The 26,352-nt window shown below is 62.8% G+C and overlaps 4 protein-coding genes across 5 annotated transcripts; 2 read left to right on the top strand and 2 right to left on the bottom strand.

Annotated features, from left to right (window-relative positions):
- The first annotated feature begins 1,174 nt into the window (after positions 1–1,174).
- Positions 1,175–8,845, top strand: LOC104300691 (alanine aminotransferase 2). Of its 2 annotated transcripts, XM_054167341.1 has the most exons (12): positions 1,175–1,281; positions 1,357–1,555; positions 3,719–3,808; positions 3,901–4,009; positions 4,111–4,241; positions 5,061–5,304; positions 5,772–5,851; positions 5,933–6,069; positions 6,590–6,764; positions 7,351–7,506; positions 7,936–8,048; positions 8,451–8,845. In XM_054167341.1, the coding sequence occupies exons 2-12, from the start codon at positions 1,376–1,378 to the stop codon at positions 8,539–8,541; spliced, it is 1,506 nt and encodes a 501-aa protein (XP_054023316.1). In that variant the 5' UTR covers positions 1,175–1,281; positions 1,357–1,375; the 3' UTR covers positions 8,542–8,845. The 2 variants fall into 2 exon arrangements, with proteins under 2 accessions (XP_054023316.1, XP_054023317.1); XM_054167342.1 differs by lacking the exon at positions 1,175–1,281 and having other exon boundaries at positions 1,335–1,555.
- An 8-nt stretch (positions 8,846–8,853) lies between these two features.
- LOC128897810 (alanine aminotransferase 1-like) lies at positions 8,854–15,060 on the bottom strand. Its single transcript, XM_054167532.1, has 12 exons — positions 14,738–15,060; positions 13,885–13,974; positions 13,604–13,712; positions 13,265–13,398; positions 12,271–12,514; positions 11,045–11,124; positions 10,844–10,977; positions 10,593–10,764; positions 10,383–10,442; positions 9,872–10,039; positions 9,410–9,522; positions 8,854–9,041 (listed from the first exon to the last, which is right to left on the bottom strand). The coding sequence occupies exons 1-12, from the start codon at positions 14,909–14,911 to the stop codon at positions 8,951–8,953; spliced, it is 1,569 nt and encodes a 522-aa protein (XP_054023507.1). The 5' UTR covers positions 14,912–15,060; the 3' UTR covers positions 8,854–8,950.
- Positions 15,061–17,993: 2,933 nt separating this feature from the next.
- On the top strand, positions 17,994–20,843 carry LOC128897788 (alanine aminotransferase 1-like). The gene is made up of 7 exons (XM_054167221.1): positions 17,994–18,256; positions 18,443–18,522; positions 18,598–18,734; positions 18,817–18,988; positions 19,577–19,729; positions 20,076–20,188; positions 20,651–20,843. The coding sequence occupies exons 1-7, from the start codon at positions 18,019–18,021 to the stop codon at positions 20,739–20,741; spliced, it is 984 nt and encodes a 327-aa protein (XP_054023196.1). The 5' UTR covers positions 17,994–18,018; the 3' UTR covers positions 20,742–20,843.
- On the bottom strand, positions 20,794–26,286 carry LOC104300699 (uncharacterized). Its single transcript, XM_054167531.1, has 11 exons — positions 26,202–26,286; positions 25,818–26,103; positions 25,229–25,410; positions 24,893–25,178; positions 24,204–24,364; positions 23,696–23,981; positions 22,999–23,159; positions 22,639–22,924; positions 22,298–22,458; positions 21,640–21,925; positions 20,794–21,049 (listed from the first exon to the last, which is right to left on the bottom strand). Exons 1-11 carry the CDS (start codon positions 26,284–26,286, stop codon positions 20,896–20,898), a joined length of 2,334 nt encoding a protein of 777 aa, XP_054023506.1. The 3' UTR covers positions 20,794–20,895.
- Positions 26,287–26,352: the final 66 nt, after the last annotated feature.

Raw genomic sequence — 26,352 nt, 5'->3', positions numbered from 1 at the left:
GGGGGTCCCCCAGGGTACACCCTCGGGACTGAAGCTGCCAGAGGTGGCAGGGGGGCGACAGCTGCCCATGCCCAGTCCCGGGACCTGCTGCCTGGTGCCAGCTCCCAGGAGCCGCTGCCCAGTGCCAGTGGCCGGTGCCAGCACTCGGGACCTGCTGCTGGTGCCAGCCCCCGTGTCTGTTACCCCAGTGCCCGGTGCAGCCCCGGTGCCCAGTCCTGCTCCCAGTGCTAGCAGCCCCTGGTGCCAGTTGTCCTGGTGCCAGTGCTCAGTACCCAGTACCAGTACCCGGTGCTGGTGCCAGCCCCTGGTGACTCTTGTCTCGGTGCCAGTACTCAATACCAATGCCAGTACCCGGTACCCACTGCCCGCAGCTCTGTGGTCCCTGTCCTGGTGCCAGTGCCCAGTTCCAGTCCCTTATCCTGGTGCCAGCCACCCGTACCCATTTTCTAGGGTCCAGTGCCTGGTCTTGGTGCCAGTTCCCAGTACTGGTGCCAGTGCCCGTTGTGCATTGTCCCCATTGCCCCTGGTGCCCTGTCCTGGTACCAGACCCCTGGTCCCATTGTGCTGGTACCCACTGCTGGTGCTGGTACCTGTTACTGGTGCCAGCCCCTGGTGCCAGTACACAGTGCTGGTTCTTTGTGCCAGGTCCCAGTGCCAGTACCTAGTACAGGTCCCAGTGCCCTTTGCCCCCAGTGTCTGCTGTCCCAATGCCAGCCCTCAGCGGCCATTGTCTCGGTGCCAGCACTTGGGCTCTGGTGCCAGTACCCAGTACTGGTTCCAGTGCCCATTGCCCCCGTGCCCGTTGTCTCAGTGCTGGTACCCGGTGCCAGTACCCAACAGTGGCGTTGGTACCCGGTCCTGGTAGCCGGTGCCAGTGCCTGATACTGCTGCCACTACCCGATGCTGGTTCCACCAGGTCTCAGTGCCAGTACTTGGTACCAGTTCCTGTGCCAGTTGATCCCGTGCCCATTGTCCCGGTGCCAAATGCTCAGCGCCAGTACTCAGTACCCAATACTGGTGCCAGTATCTGGTCCCGCTTCCCAGTGCCAATTCCCAGTGCTGGTGCCAGTAACTGGCACTGGTTCTGGTGCCCATCACCCGTTGCCTCCGTTGCCCCCGGTGCCAGCGCTCGGTGCCGGTACCGGTCTTAGTTCCCATTGCCCCGATGCCCCCGGGGCGTTCCCGGTGCCGGTGCCCGTTGCCCGGGGCGGTGCCATGCGAGCGGGGTGTGCGTGGGGGTGTTGGTATCGCTCTGCCCCTTCCGTGCCCAATCGGTGCCCGGTGCTCCGCGGTTCCTTTCGGCGGGGGGGGCGGGGGGGTTGTGATGCGGGCGCTGCAAAGTCTCCGGCCCCCCAGAATCCCGAAGAGAAGATCCATGGCGATGGCGGCGGCAGCGGGCTCGCAGCAGCGGGCCCAAGCGGGCAGAGCTGGGGGCACCCAGGGGGGTCGGATCCTGACGCTTGGCACCATGAACCCCGCGATCCGGCTGGTGGAGTACGCCGTGCGGGGCCCCATCGTCACCCGGGCGCTGCAGCTGGAGCAGGACCTGCGGCAGGTAACCGCCCCTGCCCCCCGGCACCCCCCGTCCCAGGACCCCCCCCCAGACCGGGGCACGCGCTGCCGGGCACCCCCAGGCTGGGCAAACCCCAGTGCCAAACTGGGACACCCACTCCCGGGGCGGCCACACAGCCGGAGCCCCCTCCCCCCAAACTAATGGGGAGTCCCGGAGGCCCCCAGGCCACCCCCAAAATCGAGACCCCCCTCAGGGTACCCTCAGACCTCGGAGCCCCCTCCCTTAAACCGGGACCCTCACTGCCGAGCTCTCCCAGAGCGGGAACACCCCAGAGCCGAACTGGGACACCCCCAGACCCTGGGACACCCCCAGACCCAGAGACACCCCCCCCGCCAAATCATTAACGGAGACCCTCCCTAGGGCCCCCCCAAGCTGGGGACCCCCCCAGGGCATCCACTGCCCCCCTCTCCTGTCTCCAAGTCCCCCCACCTCGTGTCTCTGCACCCACCTGTCACCTTCCCACGGCCACATGGGACCCATGGGTGCTGGGGGGAGTCGCTTGGGGGGTCCCCATGGCGGGGGTGGCCCTTGGGGGGGTGTGCCATGGGTGGAGGGGTTCCGTGGGGGGGGGTTCCCTGGCTTCTGGAGGGGTCCCTTGGGGTGTGCCGTGGGTGTCATATGGGTGCTGGGGGCAGAGTGCCTGATGGGGGCGGGGTCCCGTGGGTGCTGGCAGGGTCCTTTCAGTGGCCGTGTCACCCTGGGGGGGGGGCGGGGCACGGATGCTGGGGGGGTCGTATGGGTGGGGGGTCCCTTGGGGGAGGTCCCACGGGTGTCATCTGAGTGCTGGGAGGGGTCTTTTGGGTGCTGGGGGAGGTCTCATGGGTGAGGGAGTCTTTTGGGGGTCCCTTGGGTGCTAGCAGGGGTGCCATGGATGATGGAGTCCCTTAGGGGGTCCCTTGGGTGCTGGGGGTGGTCCCATGGGTGGGAGTGTCCCTTAGAGGTGTCCCGTGGGGGACAGGGGCGTGTCCCAGCACCCCTCCAGCACCGCCCCCGAGGCAAAGTGCCAGCCTCATCCGGGCACTCCCTGTCCCTGGCACCCAGCCCTGGGGACACCAGTGACACCCACGGGGGTGGGGTCACCCTGGGGAACACCCTCGGGGACACCTGCGTCACCTCAAGGTGCTGTGGGACCCCCACTGGTGCCTCCAGGTGTGTGTCCCCCCCACATCGGGTGCACCCCCAGCCCGGCTCGGGCACCTCTGGGCAGGTGACAGGGGTGGCAGCAGCGGCAGCGGTGGCAGCAGGTGACAGGGTGACACATGGTGCCAGGCAGGGACAGAGTCCTGTGGCGGTGGCCAGTGTCCAGGGCCGGGTGGGAGGTGACCACAGTCACCTCAGAGCTGGGAGCCCTGGGTCCCCAGTGTGCCTGATGGCCTCAGTGTCACCCTGTGCCACCTACCCCTGAGGCCTCCAGCGCCCCCCTGTCACAGCTATCCCTGGGCTCCCCAGGATCCCCATGTCTCCTGGTGTCCCCAGTGTCCCAGCTGTCCCCAGAGTCTCCCTGTCACAGCCACCCCAGACCAGAGGACGCGAGGGTGGTGTCATTGGAGGTGCCACCCCCACACAGTGCTGGCATCGCCGGGTTTGAGGGGGGCTGGATCCTGACCCCTGTCTCTGTCACCATCTATGTCCTTGTCCCTATTCTGACTTTGTCCCTGTCCCCATCCCCATCCCTGTCCTCTGCCCTGACCCTGTTCTCCATCCTTGTCCCTGTCCCCATCTCAGTCCCCTGTCCCTGTCTCCGTGCCCTGACCCTGTCCTTGTCCCTTGTCCCCACCACTGTCCCAGACCCCCTCTTTGTGCCCATCCCTGTCCTTCATCACGTCGCTGTCCCCATCCCTGTCGCTGTCTTTGTCCTAATCCTAATGCCTGTCCCTGTCCCCATCCCTGTCCCTGTCCCCATTTCCTGTCCTTGTCTGCAGCCCCTGTCTCCATCCCTTGGTCCCTGTCCCTGACCCATGTCCCTGACCCATGTCCCTGACCCATGTCCCTGTTCCTCTCCCCATCCTTGTCCCTGTCCCCATACCCCATCCTTGTCCCCATCCTCTTTTTGACCCTGTCTCCATTCCTGCCTCATCTTTGCCCCTGTCCCCCCGTGCCCTCACCCCTGTCCCCATGTCCCCACCGCTTTCCCTGTCCCCGCAGGGTGTCCCCAAGCCCTTCACCGAGGTCATCAAAGCCAACATCGGTGACGCCCACGCCATGGGGCAGAAGCCCATCACCTTCCTCCGCCAGGTACCGGGGGCGGGCCCGCGGCCCTCGCTGCCACCTCTGAGGTGCCACCCTAACGCTCGAGGCACCACTAAGCAGGTGCCACCGCCCCCTAGGTGGCAGCCCTGTGTCTGTACCCGGAGCTCCTGGCCAGCCCCAACATCCCCGAGGACGCCAAAGCTCGCGCCCGGCGCCTGCTGGCAGCTTGCGGCGGCCAAAGCGCCGGTGGGTGACACTCCGGGGACGCAGAAGGGGGCCCCAAAGGGACGCCTTGGGGGACAGCTCTTTGCATTCCATGTCACCTCCCTCCTGTCCCCTCTGCCCAGGTTCCTACAGCGCCAGCCCTGGCATCGAGCTGGTGCGGGGGCATGTGGCCAAGTTCATCGAGCGCCGCGACGGCGTCGCCGCCAAGGCCCAGGACATCTTCCTGTCCACCGGCGCCAGCGATGCCATCGTGGTGCGGTGACATCCCCCCTCCTCCTTGTCACCAGCCTCCCCTGGGCTGCCTGCCACCAACCCTGGGCTCGTTCCCACGCTGGGAGCCCACAAAGGGACCTTTGTGCCATGGTTGGCACCAGCCCCATGGACTTGGCAGCGCCAAAAGGATGAGGGGATGGTGTTGGGGACAATGTGTCCTTGGCGTCCCCATTCCTCCTTGGTATCCCCATGTCTCCTTGGTGTCCCCATTCCTCTTGGGTGTCACCATGCCTCCATGGTGGCCCCACACCTCCTCCCTGTTGTCCCCACACCTCTGTGGGGCCTGCACCAGCTCCCTGCTCCCTGTACTGTCCCTGTCCCCATGGCCACGCTGTCCCCATGCCATCCCAATGCCCCCATCATCCCTGTCCCCATGCCCACAGTGTCCTTGTCCCCACACCAACGGGGTTCCCATGTTGTCCCCATGACCTTGGCACCCTCATGCCCATACCATCCCCATGTTGCGGTGCCCATGCCCTCCATCTCCACACCACCCCATGCCACCACTGTCCCCCTCATTGTCCCCATGCCCACACCACCCTGGTCCCCATGACCTTCATCTCCACACCATCCCATGCCCTCACCAACCACATCCCCACGATGTCTCCACTCCACACCACGTCCCCATGACCTCCCTCTCCCTTCCATGCCACCACCCTGTCCCCATGCCCATCAGCTCCACCTCCCCCTCACCCCACCCCTCACTGACCATCTCCCCGCACTCAAGCCCTCTCTAACCCCGCCCCACCCTCTCCCCCCACGTTCCTCATGCCGTCTCTGTGCCGCCTTCGCCCCGCAGAGCATCCTGAAGCTGCTGGTGGCCGGGGAAGGTCCGACCCGGACGGGGGTGCTGGTGCCCATCCCTCAGTACCCCCTGTACTCGGCAGCCATCGCCGAGCTCAGCGCTGTCCAGCTCAACTACTACCTGGCCGAGGACAAGTGCTGGGCCTTGGACGTGGCGGAGCTGCGCCGCGCGGTGACCGAGGGCCGGCGCCGCTGCTGCCCCCGCGTCCTCTGCATCATCAACCCCGGCAACCCCACCGGTACCTGCCCCCGGCCCCCGCCGCGCGGAGGGACGCCCAGGCTGGGGTGGAGGTGGCCGGGTTGGGATGGGACCTGGGGGCTGGAAATGGGACCCTGGGCTTGGACTGCGACTTTGAGACTGGGCTGGGACCCCAAGACTGGACTGGGGCACGTGGAATGGGACTGGGACAGCCGGGTTGGGATGGGACACCTGGGATGGGGACACCTGGGGTGGGACACCTGGGATGGGGTGAGATCCAAGACTGGAATTGGAACCCCAAGGTTGGACTGGACCCCTCCAGTAACTTGCTAGGACCCCCAATGCCCAGCCAGTCCCACCCAGTGCTGGGACTGGACCTCCAAGTGCTCTACTGGGAACCCTCCCAAACCCAGCCCCCAAAGTGGGGCTCCCCCAGAATCACACCAGTATGGGAACTGGAGCTGCCAGTGGCAGCCACACATTGTCCCACACCACCATGTCCCTCAGGGCAGGTCCAGAGCCGCCAGTGCATCGAGGATGTCATCAAGTTTGCCTATGAGGAGAAGCTCTTCCTGATGGCTGACGAGGTGAGGAGCACCCATAGGGTGTCCCCCAACCCTCGGGGTGATCCCTTAGGTGACTCCTCACTGTCCTCTCCCACCACCCAGGTCTACCAGGACAACATCTATGCCGAGGGCTCAGCTTTCCACTCCTTCAAGAAGGTCCTGTTTGAGATGGGGCCACCATACAGAGAGGCGGTGGAGCTGGCGTCCTTCCACTCCATCTCCAAGGGCTTCATGGGAGAGTGAGTCCCACTTTGTCCTTGACTCTGTCACCTCAGGGGTGGGTGGCCATGGTCTCACAGTTTCTCATGCTGCCACAGAGCTGCCATGGGGATGGAGATCACCTGAGCCATGGGTCCAAGGGTTGGTGCAAGGATGGTGATGGCACCACTTCATGGGGTGGAGATGGTGATGCTGTGGCCCTATGGGTGGTGATGCCACCACCTGATGGGTTGCATACCATGGAGGAGATGATGCCATAGCCCCCTGACAGATACTCCAACCCTATGGATCCCTTAGGGTGAAGGTGATGATGACACCACCCCATGGGTCTCACCATGGATTGGGGATGGTGATGCCATGGCCCCATGGATCCTAGGGGTGGAGATAGTGATGCCACAGCCGTGTGGGTCTCAGAGGACTTAAGATACCACAGCCTGGCAGTTTCTTGTCTGTCTGTGGGTCTCCACTCACAGGGTCCCACCCACATCCTCCCACCCCATGGGTTGTGGTTGGTACCACCATGGGCCATGTCCATGCCAGGTGTGGATTCCGTGGTGGCTATGTGGAGGTGGTGAACATGGACCCTGAGGTCCACCAGCAGCTGTCCAAGTTGGTGTCAGTGAGGTTGTGTCCACCAGTGCCAGGGCAGATCCTGCTGGACGCCGTCGTTGATCCACCACAACCTGGGGAGCCATCATATGAACTCTTCATGGCTGTGAGAATGGGGATGGGATGGGGATGGGATGAGGCTGGAGATGAGATGAACTGGGATGGGAAACGGAGATGTGGAGGGGATGAAGCTGAGGATGGGGATAGAGATGGAATGAGATGAAGTAGGATGAGATTGGGCCAGGATGGGAATGAAGATGGGATGAGGCTGGGGAGGGAGATGGGATGAAGATGAGGATGGGGATGGAGATGTGGAGGGGGTGAAGATGAGGATGGGGATAGAGAAGGGATGAGATGAACTGGGATGAGATTGGGTAGGATGAAGATGAGTATGAGATGGGCCAGGATGGGAATGAAGATGGGATGAGGATGGAGATGGGGATGGTTGGGATGGGAGGGACATGAGAGTGGAGATTGGGATGGGAATGGGATGAGGATGAGGAGGGATGGGATGGAGATGAAGATGAGATGGGAATGGGATGGAGCTGGGAATGGGATGAAGACGAGGACAGTTGGGATGGGGATGAAGTGCAGATAGGGATAGTGTTGGGACGACACTGAATGGGATGGGGTGAGGGGGAGGCTGGGAAGTGCTGGGGCTGGCAGTGTCCCCAGCCTGGATGTCCTGGCAGGAGAAGAAGGAGGTGCTTGGCAACCTGGCCCACAAGGCACAGCTGACCCAGGAGATCTTCAACCGCACCCCCGGGATCTCCTGCAACCCGGTGCAGGGCGCCATGTACTCCTTCCCCCGCATCCACCTCCCGCCCCGCGCCTGCGCCGCCGCCAAGGTGCCCCTGCCCTGCCGCCCCCCGGGGCACCTGCTGGCGGGTGGGATCCATCCTGGGGGACAGGGGGTTGATGGGAGCCGTTCCTTGGGCCCACAGGTTGGGTAAGATCTGTCCCAGGGGCTGTGGGGCTTGGTGGCTGTCGTCCCTGGGGGCCACTGGGTTGGGTGGGATCCGTCCCTCGTGTCCCTGGGATTGGGTGGGATCCGTCCTGGTGGCCATGGGGGCTGCTCAAGATGAGTCCTGGGTGCTGTGGGGCTGGCCAAGACCCGTCCTGGTGTCCATAATGTTGCCCAAGATGAGTCCCAGCAGGTGATCCATGATGTCCTCCGTGCCCTGTGATGCTGAGCCCAGCCCCACCCCTGGGTCCGAGCTCCAGAGAAGCCACCCAGGTCAGCTGGTGGTGGTGCTGAGCCCAGGCCCCTACTGCAGGAGCAGGGCCAAGCCCCAGACATGTTCTTCTGCATGAAGCTGCTGGAGGAGACAGGGATCTGCGTGGTGCCAGGCAGCGGCTTCGGGCAGCAAGAGGGCACCTTCCACTTCCGGTGGGTGCTAGGGCAGGGGTGGGGTTGAGCATCCCAGATGGAGATATGGGGCTGGGCACCAACCCCAACAGCTTTGTGCTCAGCTGGGGAGGGGGGAAGGGTGTAAGGTCTGGAGGAACACAGGGGACTCAGGTCTGCATGGGTTGAGTGAAGGACGGTGAGAAACTTCTTGTAGGTCCCAGATGGAGATAGGGAGGTGGACTCCCACCTCCAAGACCTTTGCCTTCAGCTGGGGAAGGAGGGTCCAAGGTCTGGTGGAGCAGGGAGAGGGGCTTGTGTGCTCCGTGGGTGGGTTGGGTGTAAGGTGGTGAGGGACTTGTTTATGGCCACAGATGGAGAGATGGGGCTCCAGGTGCTGTCCCCCCACCCAACCCTGGTTCTACTCCCTTCCTGTACCCCTAGGATGACCATCCTGCCACCTACTGAGAAGCTCAAGGTCCTGCTGGAGAAGCTCAGCAGCTTCTACACCAAGTTTGTCAAGGAGTTCTCCTAACACCAACATCACTCCCCCAGCACCCCCACCAAGCCCTGGGTGCTACCGGCTGGACCCCTGCCCCGGGATGTTCTTGGTGGTCTTCAAGTGCCTTCAACCTCTTCATGCCTTTTGGGTGGGACATGAGGACTCCTCCTGTCCTGGGGCTGGTGTCCCCCCACCCTGCTGGCCCTAAGTTCCCTCAGGAGACAGCAAGTGTTTGGGGGGAACCCCCAGCGTTCACTCCAGCAATAAAAGGTTAGTGACCATCCTGCTTGACCACCCACGGGCATCTTCTTCTGCCCCACCAGGGCTGGGTTGAGACACCCCCCCCAGACTTGTGACATGGATCCATCAAGGGGCATGGTGGCATCTACAGGCTTTAATAGGACTGAGGGGTGACACAGGGCTGGGGTGGCTCACCCCCTCCTCAGGAGAAGTCTTGGATGAAGGTGGCATAGAAGTGGGTGAGGGCCAGAAGAACCTGCACCAGCGTGGTGGCCGATGGCAGCAGTGACACCCTGGGGGTGGGCAAGGGGAGGACATGGTTTCTCCTACCCCAGGTCTGTTGTCCCCCCAACCACCCACTGTTGGCCAAACCCTGAGGTCCTCAACACCTTCTGCCCCCTAGTCCTCCCAGTAGGGACTTCCTCATGCTCCAACTTAGCCTTCAAGACTAACTGGGCCCCCAAGACACAGCCAGACCCAAAACCCAATGGGCCCCCAAGACCCAGCTGGTCACCAAGACACCCACTGTCCACCAACGCCCATGTGGCCAAGACCCAACTGTCCTAACCTCCTTGACCCAACCCAACCTCCCAGCCCCACCCAGACCTCCACCCACCCCCTCCCACCCCCAGCTCCCAGTCCCCAGCCCCCCTGCACCTACACCACGTGCTGGGTGCCCTCGGGCTGCCCGAACTCGCTCCCCGGGGCCAGCAGCACCCCGGTGGCCTCCAGCAGCTGCTGGCAGAAGAAGACATCGGGCTCCAGGCCCAGCTCCTGGGGACAAGGGGCAGGAAGGGCACCCTCAGACAGGGCTGGTGGCACCTCTGCCCACCATCCCCTCTCTCCCTGCGTGTCTCCAGGACATCCCAAAGCTTCCATGGTGTCCATAGCCCTGGAGAGCCTCCATGGCCCCAGGCTGTCTCCTGGCCCCAGGAGGGCCCAAACCACTTCCACAGTGTCCCATGTCATGAGCTGGCTCCTGGCCCCAAGGTGCCTTATGCTCTGGGGTGTCCCACCTCCCCATGGTGTCCCATCTCCATGGTACCCCACATGTCCCCCAAGCCCCCCAGCCACGCCTGTGCCCCCCCAGGCTGTGGTCCCCCCATGTCCCCGCGGGGCTCACCTGGGCCTGGCGCAGGGCGCGGGGCGGCAGCCGGAGCCGGGGGCAGGCGCGGGCACCGCCCTGGCCGGGCTGGCAGCGGAGGGACCCTTGGGCCAGCACCTCCTGCAGCAGCTGCCACTGCTGGGCCAGGTGATGGCACAGCCTCTGCCGCTGCTGAGGGGAACTGGGTCAGCTGGGGGGGCATGGGGAGGGACTGGGGGGAGGTGGAGATGGGATGGGAATGGAGATGGGAGAGGGAGGTGGAGGAGGGATGGCATGGAGGTGGAGATGGAGATGGGATGGAGACAGGCTGGGGATGAAGATGGCCATGGAGGTAACAGATGGAGATGAAGAGCAGATAGCGATGAGCTGTGAGGGGATGGAGATGAACTGTGAGGGGATGGAGATGGTCATGGAGGTAGAGATGGAGATGGGCTGGGGTGCCACTGGAAGAGGAGAGGAGATGGAGATGGGATGGAATGAGAATAGAGAAGGAAATGGAGCTGGGGTTGGGATGGTCATGGAATGGAACTGAAATGAGATGAGGATGAAGGTGAGATAAATGGGATGGGAAGGAATGGATGAATGGGGACTAGATGGGCATGGGGTAGAGTTGGAGATGGGATGGGGATGGAGATCACAGAATCATAGAATGCTAGGGGCACCACTTGGACCACCACCTCCTGCCACCCGCAGGTCCCACAGCTCTCAGCGGCACCCAGAGGGGCCCAGTGTCACCTACCTCCTCCCAGTCAGGGTAGGAAGCCTCGGTGGGCAGTGGAAGGTCCAGGGCTGTCTCCAGCATCACCTGGCCCACGATGCAGGGGTAGACAGACAGCCCCCAGGTGTAGAAGCCCTTGAGGACACTTGGGTCAATGTTCACCAGCTCGAAGAAACCTGCTCGGAAACCACCTCTGGAGGTGGAGATGAACGGAGCCACATGAAAGAGGAGGTTCTGGAAGGTCTGGAGGGGTTGGGGAGATCCAGACTCACCCCCCAAGTGCCTTGGAGAGGGAGTAGAAGGAGATGATCTGGATGGTGGAGGAGAAGGGGGCACCCATCTCCCACAGCACCCTCTTGAACGACACGAAGGGGCGGTCGGGATCGAAGGCTCGGTCCTGCTCCGTCTGCAGCACCCACAGGTCAGGAGAAGATAAGGTGGATGCCAGGGCCACTCCCCCACCCAGCACCCACCTCATCTGCCAGCAGCAGGAGCTTCTCCTCGGCCACCAGCTGGATGATGTCCACCATGTTCTGCCGGCTCAGCACATGCCCTGCCAGAGGACACACCCTGGTGTCCTCCCATCCACATGAGGAGCTTCACTGGAGGCCCCCCAGCCACACACCAGGAGCCAAATGCTGTCCCCCATCCAGACATGAGAAACTCTCTGGTGTCCCCCCAGTCACCCACGAGGAGCTTCACTGGTGTCCCCCCCATCCAGACATGAGGAGCCAAATGCTGTCCCCCATCTATCTGAAGGGGGCTACAAGAAAGCTGGGGAGGGACTTTTGAGGGTGTCAGGGAGTGATAGGACTGGGGGGGATGGAACAAACAGAATGGGTAGATTCAGATTGGATGTGAGGAAGAAGTTCTTCCCCAGGAGGTGCCCAGGGAGGTGGTGGAAGCCTCACCCCTGGAGGTTTTCAAGGCCAGGCTGGATGTGGCTGTGAGCAACCTGCTGTGGTGTGAGGTGTCCCTGGTCATGGCAGCGGGGTTGGAACTGGCTGAGCCTTGAGCTCCCTTCCAACCCTAACAACTCTATGATTCTATGATCCACACATCAGAAACTCCCTGCTGTCCCCACAGTCACCTGTGAGGAGCTCCCTGCTGTCCCCACAGTGACCTGTGAGGAACCCACTGCTGACCCCCCAGTCACCTGTGAGGAACCCACTGCTGACCCCCCAGTCACCTGTGAGGAACCCACTGCTGTCCCCACAGTCACCTGTGAGGAGCTCCCTGCTGTCCCCACAGTCACCTGTGAGGAACCCACTGCTGTCCCCACAGTCACCTGTGAGGAACCCACTGCTGTCCCCACAGTCACCTGTGAGGAGCTCCCTGCTGTCCCCACAGTCACCTGTGAGGAACCCACTGCTGTCCCCACAGTCACCTGTGAGGAGCTCCCTGCTGTCCCCACAGTCACCTGTGAGGAACCCACTGCTGTCCCCACAGTCACCTGTGAGGAGCTCCCTGCTGTCCCCACAGTCACCTGTGAGGAACCCACTGCTGTCCCCACAGTCACCTGTGAGGAGCTCCCTGCTGTCCCCATAGTCACCTGTGAGGAACCCACTGCTGTCCCCACAGTCACCTGTGAGGAGCTCCCTGCTGTCCCCACAGTGACCTGTGAGGAGCTCCCTGCTGTCCCCACAGTCACCTGTGAGGAACCCACTGCTGTCCCTGCACCCACACGTGGCAAACTCACCTGTGGGGTCCCCAGGGTTGACCACGCAGAGCACCTTGGGGTGGCACCTGGCCCGTGCCCGCCGCAGCTCCTGCCTCACCATGCCCACGTCCACAGCCCAGCCCTGCTCCTCGGCCAGTGGGTAGGGCACGGCCACCGCCCCTGCCAGCCCCGCGGCCCTGGCATGGACTGGGGGACCTGGCACTGGCACCAGCACCCCGGTGGGACACGCTGAGGTCACATCCACCAACAGTGACATGGTGTCCTGCCAGGAAGAGCCACTGCAGCTAGAAGGTCCTTGGTGGCCTCATGGCCATGGAGGTGGCACCACCAGTATCACCACGGCTGGAAAGTCCTTGGTGTCCCTATGGCCATGAAGATGCCACCACCACCTCCCAGTGCCAGGCTCACCACCATGGCTAGAAGGTCTTTGGTATCCTCATGGCCATGGAGTTGCCACCATCATGTGCCAGTGCCATGTTCATCACCATGATTGGAGAATCCACTGTGTCCCTAGGTGGCTGCATGGCCATGGAGGTGTCATCACCAGGTCATTGTGCCAGGCTCATCACCATGGCCAGAAGATCCTTGGTGACCTCATGGCCATGGAGGTGCCACCATAATATCTCAGTGCCAGGCCCAACACCATGGCTAGAAGGTCCTTGGTGTCCCTATAGCTATGGAGGTGCCACTATCGTATCCCTGTGCCAGGCTCATCACCATGGCTGGAGGATCCTCTGTGTCTCTATGGTGTCCACATGGCCATGGAGGTGCCACCACCAGCTCCTCATGCCAGACTCATCACCATGGCTGGAAAGTCCTTGGTGTCCCTATGGCCATAAAGATGCCACCACCATCTCCCAGTGCCAGGCTCACCACCATGGCTAGAGGGTCTTGGGTATCCTCATGGCCATGGAGTTGCCACCATCATGTGCAACCTACAGACAGGTAGGTAGGTCATTGGTGTTCTTATGGTCATGGAGGTGCCACCACCACATCCCAGTGCCACACTCACCACCAGGGCAGCCGCGGTGCCACTGCAGGGGAAGATGCAGCAGGGGTCGCTGGGGACGCCTCCATCCCTCCGTGCCAGGTACTGTGCCACTGTTGGGGCCACCCTGTCGGTGACATACTCCAGATTGTAGGCTCCTGGGGGTGGAGATGGGATGTGATGAACTGGGACTGGGATGAAGATGGCCATGGGGTGGAGATGGACATAGGATGGGGATGGGATGAGGCTGGAGATGGGATGGAGGTGAGCTGACATGCGATGGGGATGGGGAATCCAGTGTCCTCCCCCATGCCATCCACAGGGCTGGTTGCCCCCCACATGACATGTCCACCTCCACCATACCTGGGCTACCACCCTGCAGGTGCTGCAGGATCTGGCCTGCACGGCGCTTGGCCTCCCTTGGCATGTCCTCAGCACCCAGCAGCGTGGGGTAGGCACAGATGGCAGCCACCTACATGGAGCCAGCCACCACCCATGGTCACAACCCCTCACTGACGCCAGGGAGGGGCCAAGATCTGGTCCTACCACCCATCCCCAGGGTGCTGGAGGGGGGTGCTGTGTCCAGCTGTGCCCCATGTCTGGCTTGGGGGACACCCAGCATGGGTCAGGTGGGGCTCAGTTACCTGCTGGAGGATGGTGAGGGGCTGGTGGCCGGTGGCAGCTGCGTCCCCAGAATAGCAGCAGATGACCTCAGTGAAGGGCTTGTCCTGGCCCTGGGGGACAGGAGGGGGCTCAGTGGGGATACTATCTCCCATCCCACTATGCCCCCCTCTCCTCTCCCCCAAAATCCCAGGTGACAGAGATGAAGGGTTTGGAGAGGACCCCATGATGGAGGGAGGACCCCATGGCAGGATTCTGGTTGGCCATGGGGACCTGTGAGGGTCTGGGTGGGCCATGGGTGGACATGGGGCTCAGGGGGGATCTGGTACTATGCATAGGCATGGAGACCCATGGGGTTTGGAGTCTGTGGGTGACCATGAAGACCTGTGGGAGCCCTGGGTAGCCATAAGGACCTTTTAGAGCTCTAGAGCCACAGGTGACCATAGGGACCTGTGGAGTTCTGGGACCACAGGTGGCCACTGGGGACCCCTGCGTGGTTGTGGAGTGTAGGACCATGGCTGCACATGTAAGCCTGTGACCATGGTGGTCTGGGGGTCCCCATGAAGCTCTGAGTGACCATGTGGGTGGTCATGGTGACCCTTAGGACTCTGAAGGAGCTCCCATGGAGGCTTGTGTGACCGTGGGCACCCCTGAGTGGTTGTGGGGAGCCCTGGGCTGGTGGGATGATGGTGGGCCATGGGGGTCATGTGGATTACCATGGTTAACCTTGGGTGTCTGTGGGTCTCATGGGGCTCTTGGTGGCCAGAGGTGGCCATGGGGGACTGTGGGGACCTGTGGGGTCCCACAGAGCTCTGGGTGGCCATGGTGACCCCTGGATGGCCATGGGTGCCCTTGGAGGTCCTGTGGTGGTCTCACCTGGGCCAGCTCCTCCTCGATGGTGGTGGCCTGCTCCAGCAGAGTCTGCAGTGGGGACAGGGGTGGGTGCCATCTCCTGGGGTTCAGCAGAGCTGGGGGGGAGCCACTGGCATCTCCTGAGGTGCCAACTGCCGCCATGGCCGGGCCAGGAGCTGGAATTTGGGTGGTGGCCATGGGTCAATGTGGCTCATTGGACAACTGGGGGAGGTGGCTCTGGTTAATGGTTAGGAGCTTGGTGGTGTGTGGCCAGACTGGGTAGTACGGGGGGCACCTGGTACAAAGGTGCCTGGTCCGTGCAGGGTGACATGGGGACACCACTGGGAGTGGGGGACATGAGGGAGGTGATCTCCACCCACACCAGTATCCACCCAGTGCCTCCCATTAGCTCAGCTCCAGCCCTATTGCCCAGCCTGGTGCCCCCCTCTTACTGGGGCCCGTTATACCCCCTGCCTACCTCAGTGTCCTCCCCAGTTCCCCACCCCAGCTCCCCACTCCCCTGCACCATTTCCCTACTCCCCTCCCAGTTTCTGGCTCGTTACCTGCCCCCTAACCCACCCACTCCCCCGCCCCATGGTCCTGTTCCCCTCCCAGCGCCCTGCTCCATTGCCTCTGCCCCTCCCAGCTCCCCCCCAGCTCTCCACCCCCACTCCTAGGACCTCAGACTGCTTGTGAGGGACCTTCAAAGTCCGTCAGGTCCTACCCAGGGACATCTCCAGCCACAGCAGGTTGCTCACAGCCCCAGCCAAGCTGACCTGGGGTGGTGCCAGGGCTGGGCCACCTCCCACCTCCCTGGGCAGCCTGGGCCAGGGTCCCCACACCCTCCCAGGGCAGGATTTCCTCCTCAGCTCAGTCTCCATGTCCCTTTCTCCGGCTTGAAGCCATCAGCCCCGGTCCTATCACCACACTCCTTGACCAAGTCCCTCCCCATCTTTCTGGAGCCCCCTTGAAGTCCTGGAAAGCCACCAGAAGGTCTCCCTGGAACCTTCTCTTCTCCAACCCCAACTCTCTCAGCCTGGCCTCACAGTAGAGTCCTTCCACCCTCTGACCATCTCCGTGGCCTCCTCTGGACCTTCTCCAGCAGGTCCCTGTCGCTCCTGTGCTGAGGACCTCAGAGCTGCATGAAGCTCTCCTGGAGTCTCACCACAGCAGAGGGGCAGGAGGCAGCCGCCCGTTCCACCTGCCGCTGCCCTCGGTCCAGCCCAGGCTGCGGCTGCTCCTCAGACAGGATTGGCTTCCACCCTGCCCCCCGGTTATACCCCCCTCGAACCCTCCCTCTTCCCCGCCCCCTTCCCCTCTTGCCCTCCCAGTCACCGTCCCCATTACCCACCCCCTAACCCTCCCAGTTCCGAGCCGCATTTCCCTCTTGCCCTCCCGGTACCCCTCCCCATTCCTCTCCACTTCCCCTCCTCATTTCCCTATTTCCTCCCAATTTCCCTCCTCCCTCTCCCTATTCCCCTCCCAGTTTCCCTCCTTCATTTCCCCATTCCCCTCCCGGTTCCCCGCCCCTTTCCCACCCCCTGGCACTTGCCCACGGGAACAGCCATGGCCGAGAGGACGCCGGGGACACCGGTGCCAGCCGTTCCACCGGTGCCACCCCCAGTGCCCGACGGCCCCCTGGACGGCAGCAGTGACGACGCTCACGCTATGGGACTGGCACCAGTGACCATCCTACGCCAGGTACTGCTGGGCACCGGAGTTAGCACCGACGAAGCGCCACCGTGTGCCCAGCCTGGTGCCAGCCCAGGTCCCTGTCACCCAGATTGCAGCCGCCTGCACCTACCCTGCGCTGCTGGAGGACCCTGCGGTGCCCGAGGGTGCCCGGTGCCGGGCACGGAGAATCCTGCAGGAGATGGAAGCCGGCAACATTGGTAGGACCTGGCATGGCTACTGGGGTGCCCAGTAGGGGTCGTGGGGTGTCCATGGGGTGCCCAGTCACACAGGGTGCCCAAGTATGGTCCATGGGGTGCCCAGCATGAGCTGTGGGGTGCGCATGGAGTGCCCAGTGTGAGCTATGGGGTGTCCAGTCCCACAGGATGCCTACAGGGTGCTCAGTATGAGAGCTGTGGGGTGCCCAGGATGAGTTATGGTGTGCCCAGTCCCACAGGGTGCCCACAGGGTGCCCAGTATGGTCCATGGGGTATCCAGTCAGAGCTGTGGGGTGCCTGGTCCCACGGGGTACCACACCACAACCTGCTGGATACCCAACCCCACATGGTGCCCACTGCCAACCCCACTGAGGTGTCCCATCCGTGGTGAGACCATCACGGGATGGGGGCCACGGGGTGGTCCCGTGGCGTCTGGGGGGCGCCCGTCAGTGCCGCCGTCCCTGTGCCCAGGCGGTTACAACCACGAGCACCGCGCAGTGGCTGTCCCAAGGCGGGTGGCGCAGTTCCTCCAGCGCCGTGATGATGGCGTCCCCAGCGACCCCCACAGCATCGTCCTCACCAACGGCACCTCCAGCATGCTCCCGGTGAGCACCGCGGCCCCGTGAGACCAGCTCCCTGCCAGCTCATCCCCATGGTGGAACCCCCAGCAGGTCATTCTCATGCTAGAGCTCCCCATTTCGTCATGGTACAACCCATCACCTCGTCCCCATAGTGGACACCTCTCCCAACTCAACCCCATGGTGCAACCTACCAGCTTGTCACAGTGCAACAACCAGTGCATCCCCATGGTGGAACCCTCCACCAGCTCATCCCCATGGTGGATACCTCCACCAGCTCATCCCCACGGTGGATACCTCCACCAGCTCATCCCCACAGTGAACCCTCCACCAGCTCATCCCCATGGTGAACCCTCCACCAGCTCATCCCCATGGTGAACCCTCCACCAGCTCATCCCCACGGTGAACCCTCCACCAGCTCATCCCCAGAGTGAACCCTCCACCAGCTCATCCCCATGGTGGATACCTCCACCAGCTCATCCCCACGGTGGATACCTCCACCAGCTCATCCCCACAGTGAACCCTCCACCAGCTCATCCCCATGGTGAACCCTCCACCAGCTCATCCCCATGGTGGATACCTCCACCAGCTCATCCCCACAGTCAACCCTCCACCAGCTCATCCCCAGAGTGAACCCTCCACCAGCTCATCCCCACAGTGAACCCTCCACCAGCTCATCCCCATGGTGGTTACCTCCACCAGCTCATCCCCATGGTGAATGCTCCACCAGCTCATCCCCGTGGTGGATACCTCCACCAGCTCACCCCCATGGTGGAACTCAGCAACTCATCATGGTGGACACCTGCAAGTTCACCTCCATCCCTTACCCCAGTTCGTGATGTCACTGTTGGTGGATGTGACCTCTGCGTGTCCCACCGGGGTGCTGGTGCCAGTGCCAGGTCCCCCAGTCCATGCCAGGGCCGCGGGGCTGGCAGGGGCGGTGGCCGTGCCCTACCCACTGGCCGAGGAGCAGGGCTGGGCTGTGGACGTGGGCATGGTGAGGCAGGAGCTGCGGCGGGCACGGGCCAGGTGCCACCCCAAGGTGCTCTGCGTGGTCAACCCTGGGGACCCCACAGGTGAGTTTGCCACGTGTGGGTGCAGGGACAGCAGTGGGTTCCTCACAGGTGACTGTGGGGACAGCAGTTGGCTCCTCCTCCTCGTGTGGATGTGAGACAGCAGGGACCTCCTCAGGTGTGACTGGGGGGACACCAGTGGGTTCCACAAGCGTGGATGGGAGGACACCAGGGTGTGTCCTCTGGCAGGGCATGTGCTGAGCCGGCAGAACATGGTGGACATCATCCAGCTGGTGGCCGAGGAGAAGCTCCTGCTGCTGGCAGATGAGGTGGGTGCTGGTGCTGGGTGCTGGGGGGTGGCCTTGGCCTTCACCTTCTCTTCTCCTGACCTCTGGGTGCCACAGGGGCAGCAGGACCGAGCCTTCAATCCCGACCACCCCTTCGTGTCGTTCAAGAGGGTGCTGTGGGAGATGGGTGCCCCCTTCTCCTCCACCATCCAGATCATCTCCTTCTACTCCCTCTCCAAGAGCATTGCTGGCGAGTGAGTGGTGGGACCAGAGATGTGCTTGGGCTGGTGGGTGGTGAAGTGGGATGAGAAGAAAGTCCATGTCCTACCCCACCAGGAGTGGTTTCCGTGTGGGGTTCCTGGAGCTGGTGAACGTGGAGCAGGCTGTGGTGAGACCCTTCCAGCTGGCACAGTCCATCCCCCGGCCCTGTGTCCTGGGAAGGATCCTGCTGGACATCCTCATGGGGCCTCCTGATAAAGGGGATCCCATCCAGCAGGCCCTGGAGGAGGTGGGAGATGGTACAGGGGTTCCATCTTCATTTCTATCTCTATTCATCTTCTATCCCATTCCATCTCCAACTCTGCACCATGATCATCACCATTCCATCCCACCGCCCCCTATCTCCATCCCACCCCCATCCAGTCCCAGTTCATGCATCCCACCTCCAGCACTACCTCATCCCACCTCAACCTGCTTCATCCTATTCCAATCCCACCCCATCTCCACCCCATGACCATCTCCATTCCATCCTCATCCTATTCCGTCTCCATCCTCATCCCAGTTCTTTCCATCACCTTTTCATCTCTACCTCCAAGGCCACCTCCATCCCCATTCATCCCATCCCTGCTCCATCTCTATCCCTATTCCATCCCCACATCTTCATCCCCATCCCATCTCCATCCCATCCCAATCTCCATCTCATCTCTTTCCCAGCCTGTTTTTCCACATCCCCATCTTGATCCCACCACATCACCATCTATACCCCCATGACCATCTCCATCCTATCCCCACCTCCATCTCCATGCCCTTCCCAGCTCCATCTCCATCTCCCCCCAGTCCCTCCCCATGCCCCCCCAGCTGACCCAGTTCCCCTCAGCAGCGGCAGAGGCTGTGCCATCACCTGGCCCAGCAGTGGCAGCTGCTGCAGGAGGTGCTGGCCCAAGGGTCCCTCCGCTGCCAGCCCGGCCAGGGCGGTGCCCGCGCCTGCCCCCGGCTCCGGCTGCCGCCCCGCGCCCTGCGCCAGGCCCAGGTGAGCCCCGCGGGGACATGGGGGGACCACAGCCTGGGGGGCACAGGCGTGGCTGGGGGGCTTGGGGGACATGTGGGGTACCATGGAGATGGGACACCATGGGGAGGTGGGACACCCCAGAGCATAAGGCACCTTGGGGCCAGGAGCCAGCTCATGACATGGGACACTGTGGAAGTGGTGTGGGCCCTCCTGGGGCCAGGAGACAGCCTGGGGCCATGGAGGCTCTCCAGGGCTATGGACACCATGGAAGCTTTGGTGTCCTGGAGACACGCAGGGAGAGAGGGGATGGTGGGCAGAGGTGCCACCAGCCCTGTCTGAGGGTGCCCTTCCTGCCCCTTGTCCCCAGGAGCTGGGCCTGGAGCCTGATGTCTTCTTCTGCCAGCAGCTGCTGGAGGCCACCGGGGTGCTGCTGGCCCCGGGGAGCGAGTTCGGGCAGCCCGAGGGCACCCAGCACGTGGTGTAGGTGCAGGGGGGCTGGGGACTGGGAGCTGGGGGAGAGGTGGTGGGAGGGTGGTGAGGATGATTGTGGGTGGCCCTTGGGGTTGATGTTTTGGGGCTGGGTTGTGGGTGGGATGTGCCCAGGGCTCATGGGATGGTGAGAGATGGATTGGGTTGGGTGGTGGGAGGGGGTGGGTGGAGGTCTGGGTGGGGCTGGGAGGTTGGGAACTGGTTGGAAGTGGGAGGTTAAGGTTGGAGGTTGGACGTTTGGGGGCTGGATGGTACTGCTTGGCACTGGGTTTGGGGTTGGTGAAGGGGACTGGATGGAGCTGGGAGGTTGGGTTGGGTCAAGCAGGTTGGGACAGTTGGGTCTTGATGGCCAGTTGGGTGTTGGTGGCCCAGTTGGGTTTTGGTGACAGGTTGCATTTTGGAGGCCAGCTGGGGCTTGGTGCCCACTTGCCTTTTGGTGTCCCCCCACCCCAGGGTGTCACTTCTGCCACCAGCTGCTACGCTGAAGAGTGTTCTTTTGGCCCTCACCCATTTCCATGCCACCTTCATCCAAGCCTTCTCCTGAATCCATGCCCTACCACCATGACATCATGACCATAACCATGCTGGTGGGAACCTAAGGACATCACAACTGGTGGCTAGAGTGGTGTTTATTGTGGTGGCCACCATGGGGTGGCTCTGGGGACACAGCACCTGTCTCTCATCCCCACCACAAACCCTCAGAGCTCGGGCAAGACACCGTAGACCTCAACCTCACACAGTGCCAAGGCCTCCTCCCGCCCGGGGATGGTGATGGTGACGTAGCGGCCGGGCAGCCCGTGGCAGCAGAGGGTGGTGAGAGAACCTGGACTGGTGTCTGTGATGATGCCACAGCTGCCAGGGAGAAAGAGGTGGGGGTCAGGAGATGGTGGCCGTGGTGATGCCTACCACAAATGCCCCCTTTTGGTTATGAGGATGAAGAGATAGAGCTCATGACAGGACAGCACCAGTGATGCCCATCCCAAACCCTCCCCTTTTGGTCATGGGGATGGAAGAGGTGAAGCTGAGGAGATGGTGGCACTGGTGATGCCCACCCCAAAATGCCCAGATTTGGTGCTGGGCATGAAGAGATGAAGCTGGGGAGATGGTGGCACCGGCGATGCCCACCCCAAAATGCCCAGATTTGGTGCTGGGGATGAAGAGATGAAGCTGGGGAGATGGTGGCACCAGTGATGCCCACCCCAAAATGCCCAGATTTGGTGCTGGGGATGAAGAGATGAAGCTGGGGAGATGGTGGCACTGGTGATGCCCACCCCAAAATGCCCAGATTTGGTGCTGGGGATGAAGAGATGAAGCTGGGGAGATGGTGGCACCAGTGATGCCCACCCCAAAATGCCCAGATTTGGTGCTGGGCATGAAGAGATGAAGCTGGGGAGATGGTGGCACCAGTGATGCCCACCCCAAACCCCCCGGCTGTGGCTCACATGGGGTTGTCCTTGCCCCGCTCTGCCGCCGCGTCCCCGACGTGGACCTGGGCTCCCCTCAGGCGCTGCCAGCAGCAGTCCTGCCGGTTCTTCACCACCACGGTGGCCACCGCGTGCCGGGCGCCCAGGTCCACGCTCCACCAGGGCTCCTGCTCTCGCCGCGTGTGGCTGCAGGAGCCGTGGTGCCAGACGCCGTCCCGGTTGCCATCCACTGCCTTGGTGGCCACACCGGAGCTGGTGGAGGTGGAGGATTGAGTTGCCCGTTGGTCCCGTGCCACGTTGGGAGCTGCCAAAAGCATGGGGTGGGGAGGGTTGGTGGGTCATGGGATGGAGGTTAGGTGGAGGTTGGGGTTGGGTGGAGGTTTGGATGAAGGTTGGGTGGAGGCTGAGGTGGAGACTGGGTTTGAGTGGAGGTAGGGGTGGAATTTGGGTGGAGGTTTGGTTTGGTGGAATGCTGGTGGGAGTGTGGTGCAGTGCTGGTTGGGTTGTGGTAGGGCTCTGGTGTGTGGTTGTGAGATTTAGTGGGGTTGTGGTGGAGTTTTGGTCATGGTGGGGTTTGGGAGGAGCTGTGTTTGGTGGAGGTTTGGTTGAGGTGGGGTGGGATTGCAGTGGAGGTTTGGTGGGGTTTTGGCTTGTGGTGGGCTGTGGTGGGTCTCACCTCCTGGCAGCGGGATGCAGCTCTGCCGGATCACCTCCACTTCACACAGCACCAAGGCGTCCACCCGGCCCGGCAGCACCACGGTGACAAAGCGACCGCGGAGCCCCTGGCAGCAGACGGTGCTGAGGGAACCGGGGCTGGCATCTGTGATGGTGCCGCAGCTGCCAGGGAGGAAGAGGAGAGAGGGGAAAAGAGGAAGGGGGAGAGGAAGGAGAGAGGAAGAAGCAGGAAGGCAGGCAGGAAGGACAGAAGGGAAGATGGGGAGAGAGATGAGGAGGATGAGGCTGTGCCAGCGCGGTCCCAGAGCGGGAGGCGCTGGCGGGGCCGGGGGTGGTGCTCACACAGGGTTGCGGCGGCCGTGGTCGACCAGCGAATCGCCCACGTGGACCTGGGCACCCTTGAGGCGGTGCCAGCAGCAGTCGTGGCGGTTCTGCACCAGCACGGCGTAGACTCTGTGGCTGCGGCCGAGGTCCACCTGCCACCAGGGCTCGGGCTCCTCTGCCGTGTGCGCGCAGGAGCCGTGCTCCCAGTCGCCGTCCCGGTTCCCGTCCACGGCCTTCCTGGCACCGCTACCGGGGTCCAGTAGCGAGGACTGCGTGGCCGGACGGCCCAAGGCCACGTTCTGGGCTGCGGGGATTGGGTGAAGGTGGTGGTGCCGCCGAAAGCCACCGTGCCGGCGTCGCGGCGGCGGCGGCGCTCACCTCCCGGCAGCACGCTGCAGCCTTCCTCCAGCACCTCCACCTCGCAGAGGCTGAGCTGCTCCTCTCGGTCTGGCACCGTGATGGTGACGTAGCGACCGCGAAGGCCACGGCAGCAAACGGTGCTGGTGGAACCGGGGCCGGTGTCCGTGATGGTGCCACAGCTGCGAGAGGGGGGAAGGAGAAGGAGGGGGTGAAAAAGGGGGAAAATAGGAGGAAGGATAGGGGGGAAAAAAGGAGGGGGGAAAAAGGAGGGGGGGAAAAGGAGGGGGGGAAAAGGAGGGGGGGAAAAGGAGGGGGGGAAAAGGAGGGGGGGAAAAGGAGGGGGGGAAAAGGAGGGGGGGAAAAGGAGGGGGGGAAAAGGAGGGGGGGAAAAGGAGGGGGGGAAAAGGAGGGGGGGAAAAGGAGGGGGGGGAAAAGGAGGGGGGGGAAAAGGAGGGGGGGGAAAAGGAGGGGGGGAAAAGGAGGGGGGGAAAAGGAGGGGGGGAAAAGGAGGGGGGGAAAAGGAGGGGGGGAAAAGGAGGGGGGGAAAAGGAGGGGGGAAAAAGGAGGGGGGAAAAAGGAGGGGGGAAAAAGGAGGGGGGGGAAAAGGAGGGGGGAGACAAAAGGGCGGGGGAAATGAGGCTGTCAGGCTGAGGCTGTCAGAGCAGCCGAGTGCCCAGCAGCCGAGTGCCCAGCAGCCGGGCGCGGTGGCACTCACAGGGCGTTGTTGGTGCCGTGGCCAGCGAGGGAGTCGCCGACGTGGACCTGGGCGCCCTTCAGCCGGTGCCAGCAGCAGTCCAGGCGGTTCCTCACCACCACGGCGGCCACGGCGCGGCGCTGCCCGAGGTCCACCCTCCACCAGGGCTCCTCTTGCAGTTGGGTTTGGGAGCAGGACCCGTGCTGCCAGCGCCCGTCCCGGGTCCCGTCCACGGCGTTGATGGCGCCGCCGGCGCCGCCACTGCTGGAGGATTGTGCCGCCGGGCGCCGCAGGGCCAAGTTTTGGGCTGGGAGATGCCATGGGATGATGGCATCTTCCTCGCCACCAGTGGCCACCTGTGCCACCAGCCTGGGGACATCCCCACCCCGTGTCCCACTGTGTTCCCAAGAATCAAATCACCTCTGAGGGGCTCGGTGAGGTCGGCGCTCACCGCTGCCTGCCTGGCACGCACCGGTGGCTAGCCGGCACGTACCAGCTCTTTTCCAGCGGGGGGATGTGGGGTCCTTACCGCCAGGTGGAGGGACACAGCTCCGTGTTGTCACTTCCACCTCGCAGAGGACGAGGGCATCCTCACGGCCGGGAATGATGATGGTGACGTAGCGACCTGGCAGCCCGTTGCAGCAGATGGTGCTGGTGGAACCCGGCCCCGTGTCCAGGATGGTGCCACAGCTGCCAGGGAAGAAGAGGTGAGGCTCAGGAGGTGCTGGCACCAGTGATGTCCACCCAAAGTCCCCAGTTTGGTACCAAGAGGAAGAAATGAGGCTCAGGAGGTGGTGGCACTGGTGCTGCCAAACCAAAACTTCCCAGTTTGGTGCTGGGAAGGAAGAGATGGAGCTGGGTAGATGGTGATCAAACAGCCCCATTTGGTGCTGGGAGGGAAGAAAAGGGTCTTGGGAGGTGATGGCACTGGTGATGCCCACCCAAAACATGCCCCATTTGGTAATTAAACTGCTGATGAGGAAGAGCTGAGGCTCAGAAGATGGTGGCACTGGTGATGCCAACTTCAAAACCTCCCTGTCCAGTGTTTGGAAGGCTAAGGAAGTGGTGGCACTAGTGATGCCAACCTCCAACAGCCCCATTTGGTACCAGGAGAAAGAAATGGAGCTCAGGTGGTGGTGGCAGTGGTGGTGCCCACCTCAAAGCCCCCATTTGCCATGCTCAGGGTGGGGGAGGGACATCACTGGGGACCCCACTCACACAGGGTTGCGCTTGCCACGGTCAGCCAAGGAGTCACCAACGTGGACCTGGGCACCAAGGAGACTCTCCCAGCAGCAGTCACGGCGGTTGGTGATGGTGACGGCAGAGACGAGGTGCCGCTGGCCCAGGTCCACCCTCCACCATGGTTCTGGTTCCTTCTTAGTGTGGGAGCAGGAGCCATGGTCCCAGTTGGCATCACTATTGCCATCCACGGCATTGGCAGCCAAGCTTCCAGCATTGATGGTGGAGGACTGAGCCACGGCGTGGCCAAGAGCCACATTGAGGGCTGGAATCACCATAAAGAGGTTGGTGGTTGCAGTTAGCACCTCACCAAACCCTCCCTGGTGAGCTCCTCACCTCCAGGCAAGGGAAGGCAGCCCTGAAGGATCACTTCCACCTCACACAGCACCAAGGCGTCCACCTGGCCCGGCAGCAGCACGGTGACAAAGCGACCGCGGAGCCCCTGGCAGCAAACGGTGCTGAGGGAACCAGGGCCAGCGTCTGTGATGGTGCCACAGCTGCCAGAGAGGAAGGGGTGTGGGTCAGGAGGTGGTGGCACCACTGATGTGCACCCAAACCTCTCCAGTTTGGTGGTGAGGAGGAAGAAGTGGAGCTCAGGAGGTAGTGGCACTGGTGATACCAGCCCCAGAAACACCCAGTTTAGTTTTGGGGATCAAGAGATGGGCATCAGATGGTGGCAGTGTTGAATGCCCATTTGGTGCCAGGAAGGAAGAGATACAGCTCAGGAGGTGGTGGCACTGGTGATGCCCACACCAAACGACCTCATTTGGTTCTAAGAAGGAAAAGATAGAGCTCAGGAGACGATGGCACCAGCGATGCCCACCCAACCTTCCCCATTTTGGGGTGCCAGGAAGAAAGAGATGGAGCTCAGGATATCCCCAGCCCCTCCTTGGTTGTGGCTCACATGGGGTTGTGCCTTCCCCGCTCTGCCGGCGCATCCCCGACGTGGACCTGGGCTCCCCTCAGGCGCTGCCAGCAGCAGTCCTGCCGGTTCTTCACCAGCACGGCAGCCACCGTGCGCTGCCCACCCAGGTCCACGCTCCACCAGGGCTCTGGTTCCACCAGGGTCCTGGCACAGGAGCCGTGGTGCCAGACGCCGTCCCGGTTGCCGTCCACTGCGTTGGCAGCAATGCTGAGGTTGGGGAAGACCGAGGACTGGCTGGCTGGTCGCCCCAAGGCTGCGTTGAAGGCTGCCAAAGTAGGGTGAGACCCATCACCAAAGTGTCCTGATGAGGACTGACCCCACCAGGAGTCATCCCTGGAGAGGTGGAAGGGTTGTGGGACTCACCAACTGGAGGGAGGAGGCAGCTTTGGGAGGCTGAATCTTGCGCCAGGACCTTGCTGAAGAGAAGCAGAAGCCATGGCAGGGCCATGGTGCAGTGGGGCTGTGGTTGAGGACCACCAGGAAGATCCAAACCGTGAAGAGAAGGCTCCAACCA

The sequence above is a fragment of the Dryobates pubescens genome, chromosome 14, assembly GCF_014839835.1.
Source record: "Dryobates pubescens isolate bDryPub1 chromosome 14, bDryPub1.pri, whole genome shotgun sequence".
NCBI classification, from domain to species: Eukaryota; Metazoa; Chordata; class Aves; order Piciformes; family Picidae; genus Dryobates; species Dryobates pubescens.
This window is presented reverse-complemented; position numbering and strand designations above follow the sequence as displayed.

Bases quoted from the DNA above. Each gene is read 5' to 3' on its own strand.
- LOC104300691 (XM_054167341.1), top strand. From the start codon at position 1,376: ATGGCGATGGCGGCGGCAGCGGGCTCGCAGCAGCGGGCCCAAGCGGGC. The intron at 4,010-4,110 runs GTGGGTGACACT...CCCTCTGCCCAG, and splicing joins TTGCGGCGGCCAAAGCGCCG to GTTCCTACAGCGCCAGCCCT. The intron at 7,507-7,935 runs GTGCCCCTGCCC...CCCCTACTGCAG, and splicing joins GCGCCTGCGCCGCCGCCAAG to GAGCAGGGCCAAGCCCCAGA.
- LOC128897810 (XM_054167532.1), bottom strand. From the start codon at position 14,911: ATGGCCACCACCCAAATTCCAGCTCCTGGCCCGGCCATGGCGGCAGTT. The intron at 10,978-11,044 runs GTGGGTGCTGGG...TGGGTGCTGCAG, and splicing joins TCCTGCTGCTGGCAGATGAG to ACGGAGCAGGACCGAGCCTT. The intron at 10,765-10,843 runs GTGAGTCTGGAT...CTCCACCTCCAG, and splicing joins CTCTCCAAGGCACTTGGGGG to AGGTGGTTTCCGAGCAGGTT.
- LOC128897788 (XM_054167221.1), top strand. From the start codon at position 18,019: ATGTCACTGTTGGTGGATGTGACCTCTGCGTGTCCCACCGGGGTGCTG. The intron at 18,523-18,597 runs GTGGGTGCTGGT...TGGGTGCCACAG, and splicing joins TCCTGCTGCTGGCAGATGAG to GGGCAGCAGGACCGAGCCTT. The intron at 18,989-19,576 runs GTGGGAGATGGT...AGTTCCCCTCAG, and splicing joins TCCAGCAGGCCCTGGAGGAG to CAGCGGCAGAGGCTGTGCCA.
- LOC104300699 (XM_054167531.1), bottom strand. From the start codon at position 26,286: ATGGCCCTGCCATGGCTTCTGCTTCTCTTCAGCAAGGTCCTGGCGCAA. The intron at 25,179-25,228 runs GTTTGGTGAGGT...TGGTGATTCCAG, and splicing joins TGAGGAGCTCACCAGGGAGG to CCCTCAATGTGGCTCTTGGC. The intron at 22,925-22,998 runs GTGAGCGCCGCC...CAATCCCCGCAG, and splicing joins CTGCAGCGTGCTGCCGGGAG to CCCAGAACGTGGCCTTGGGC.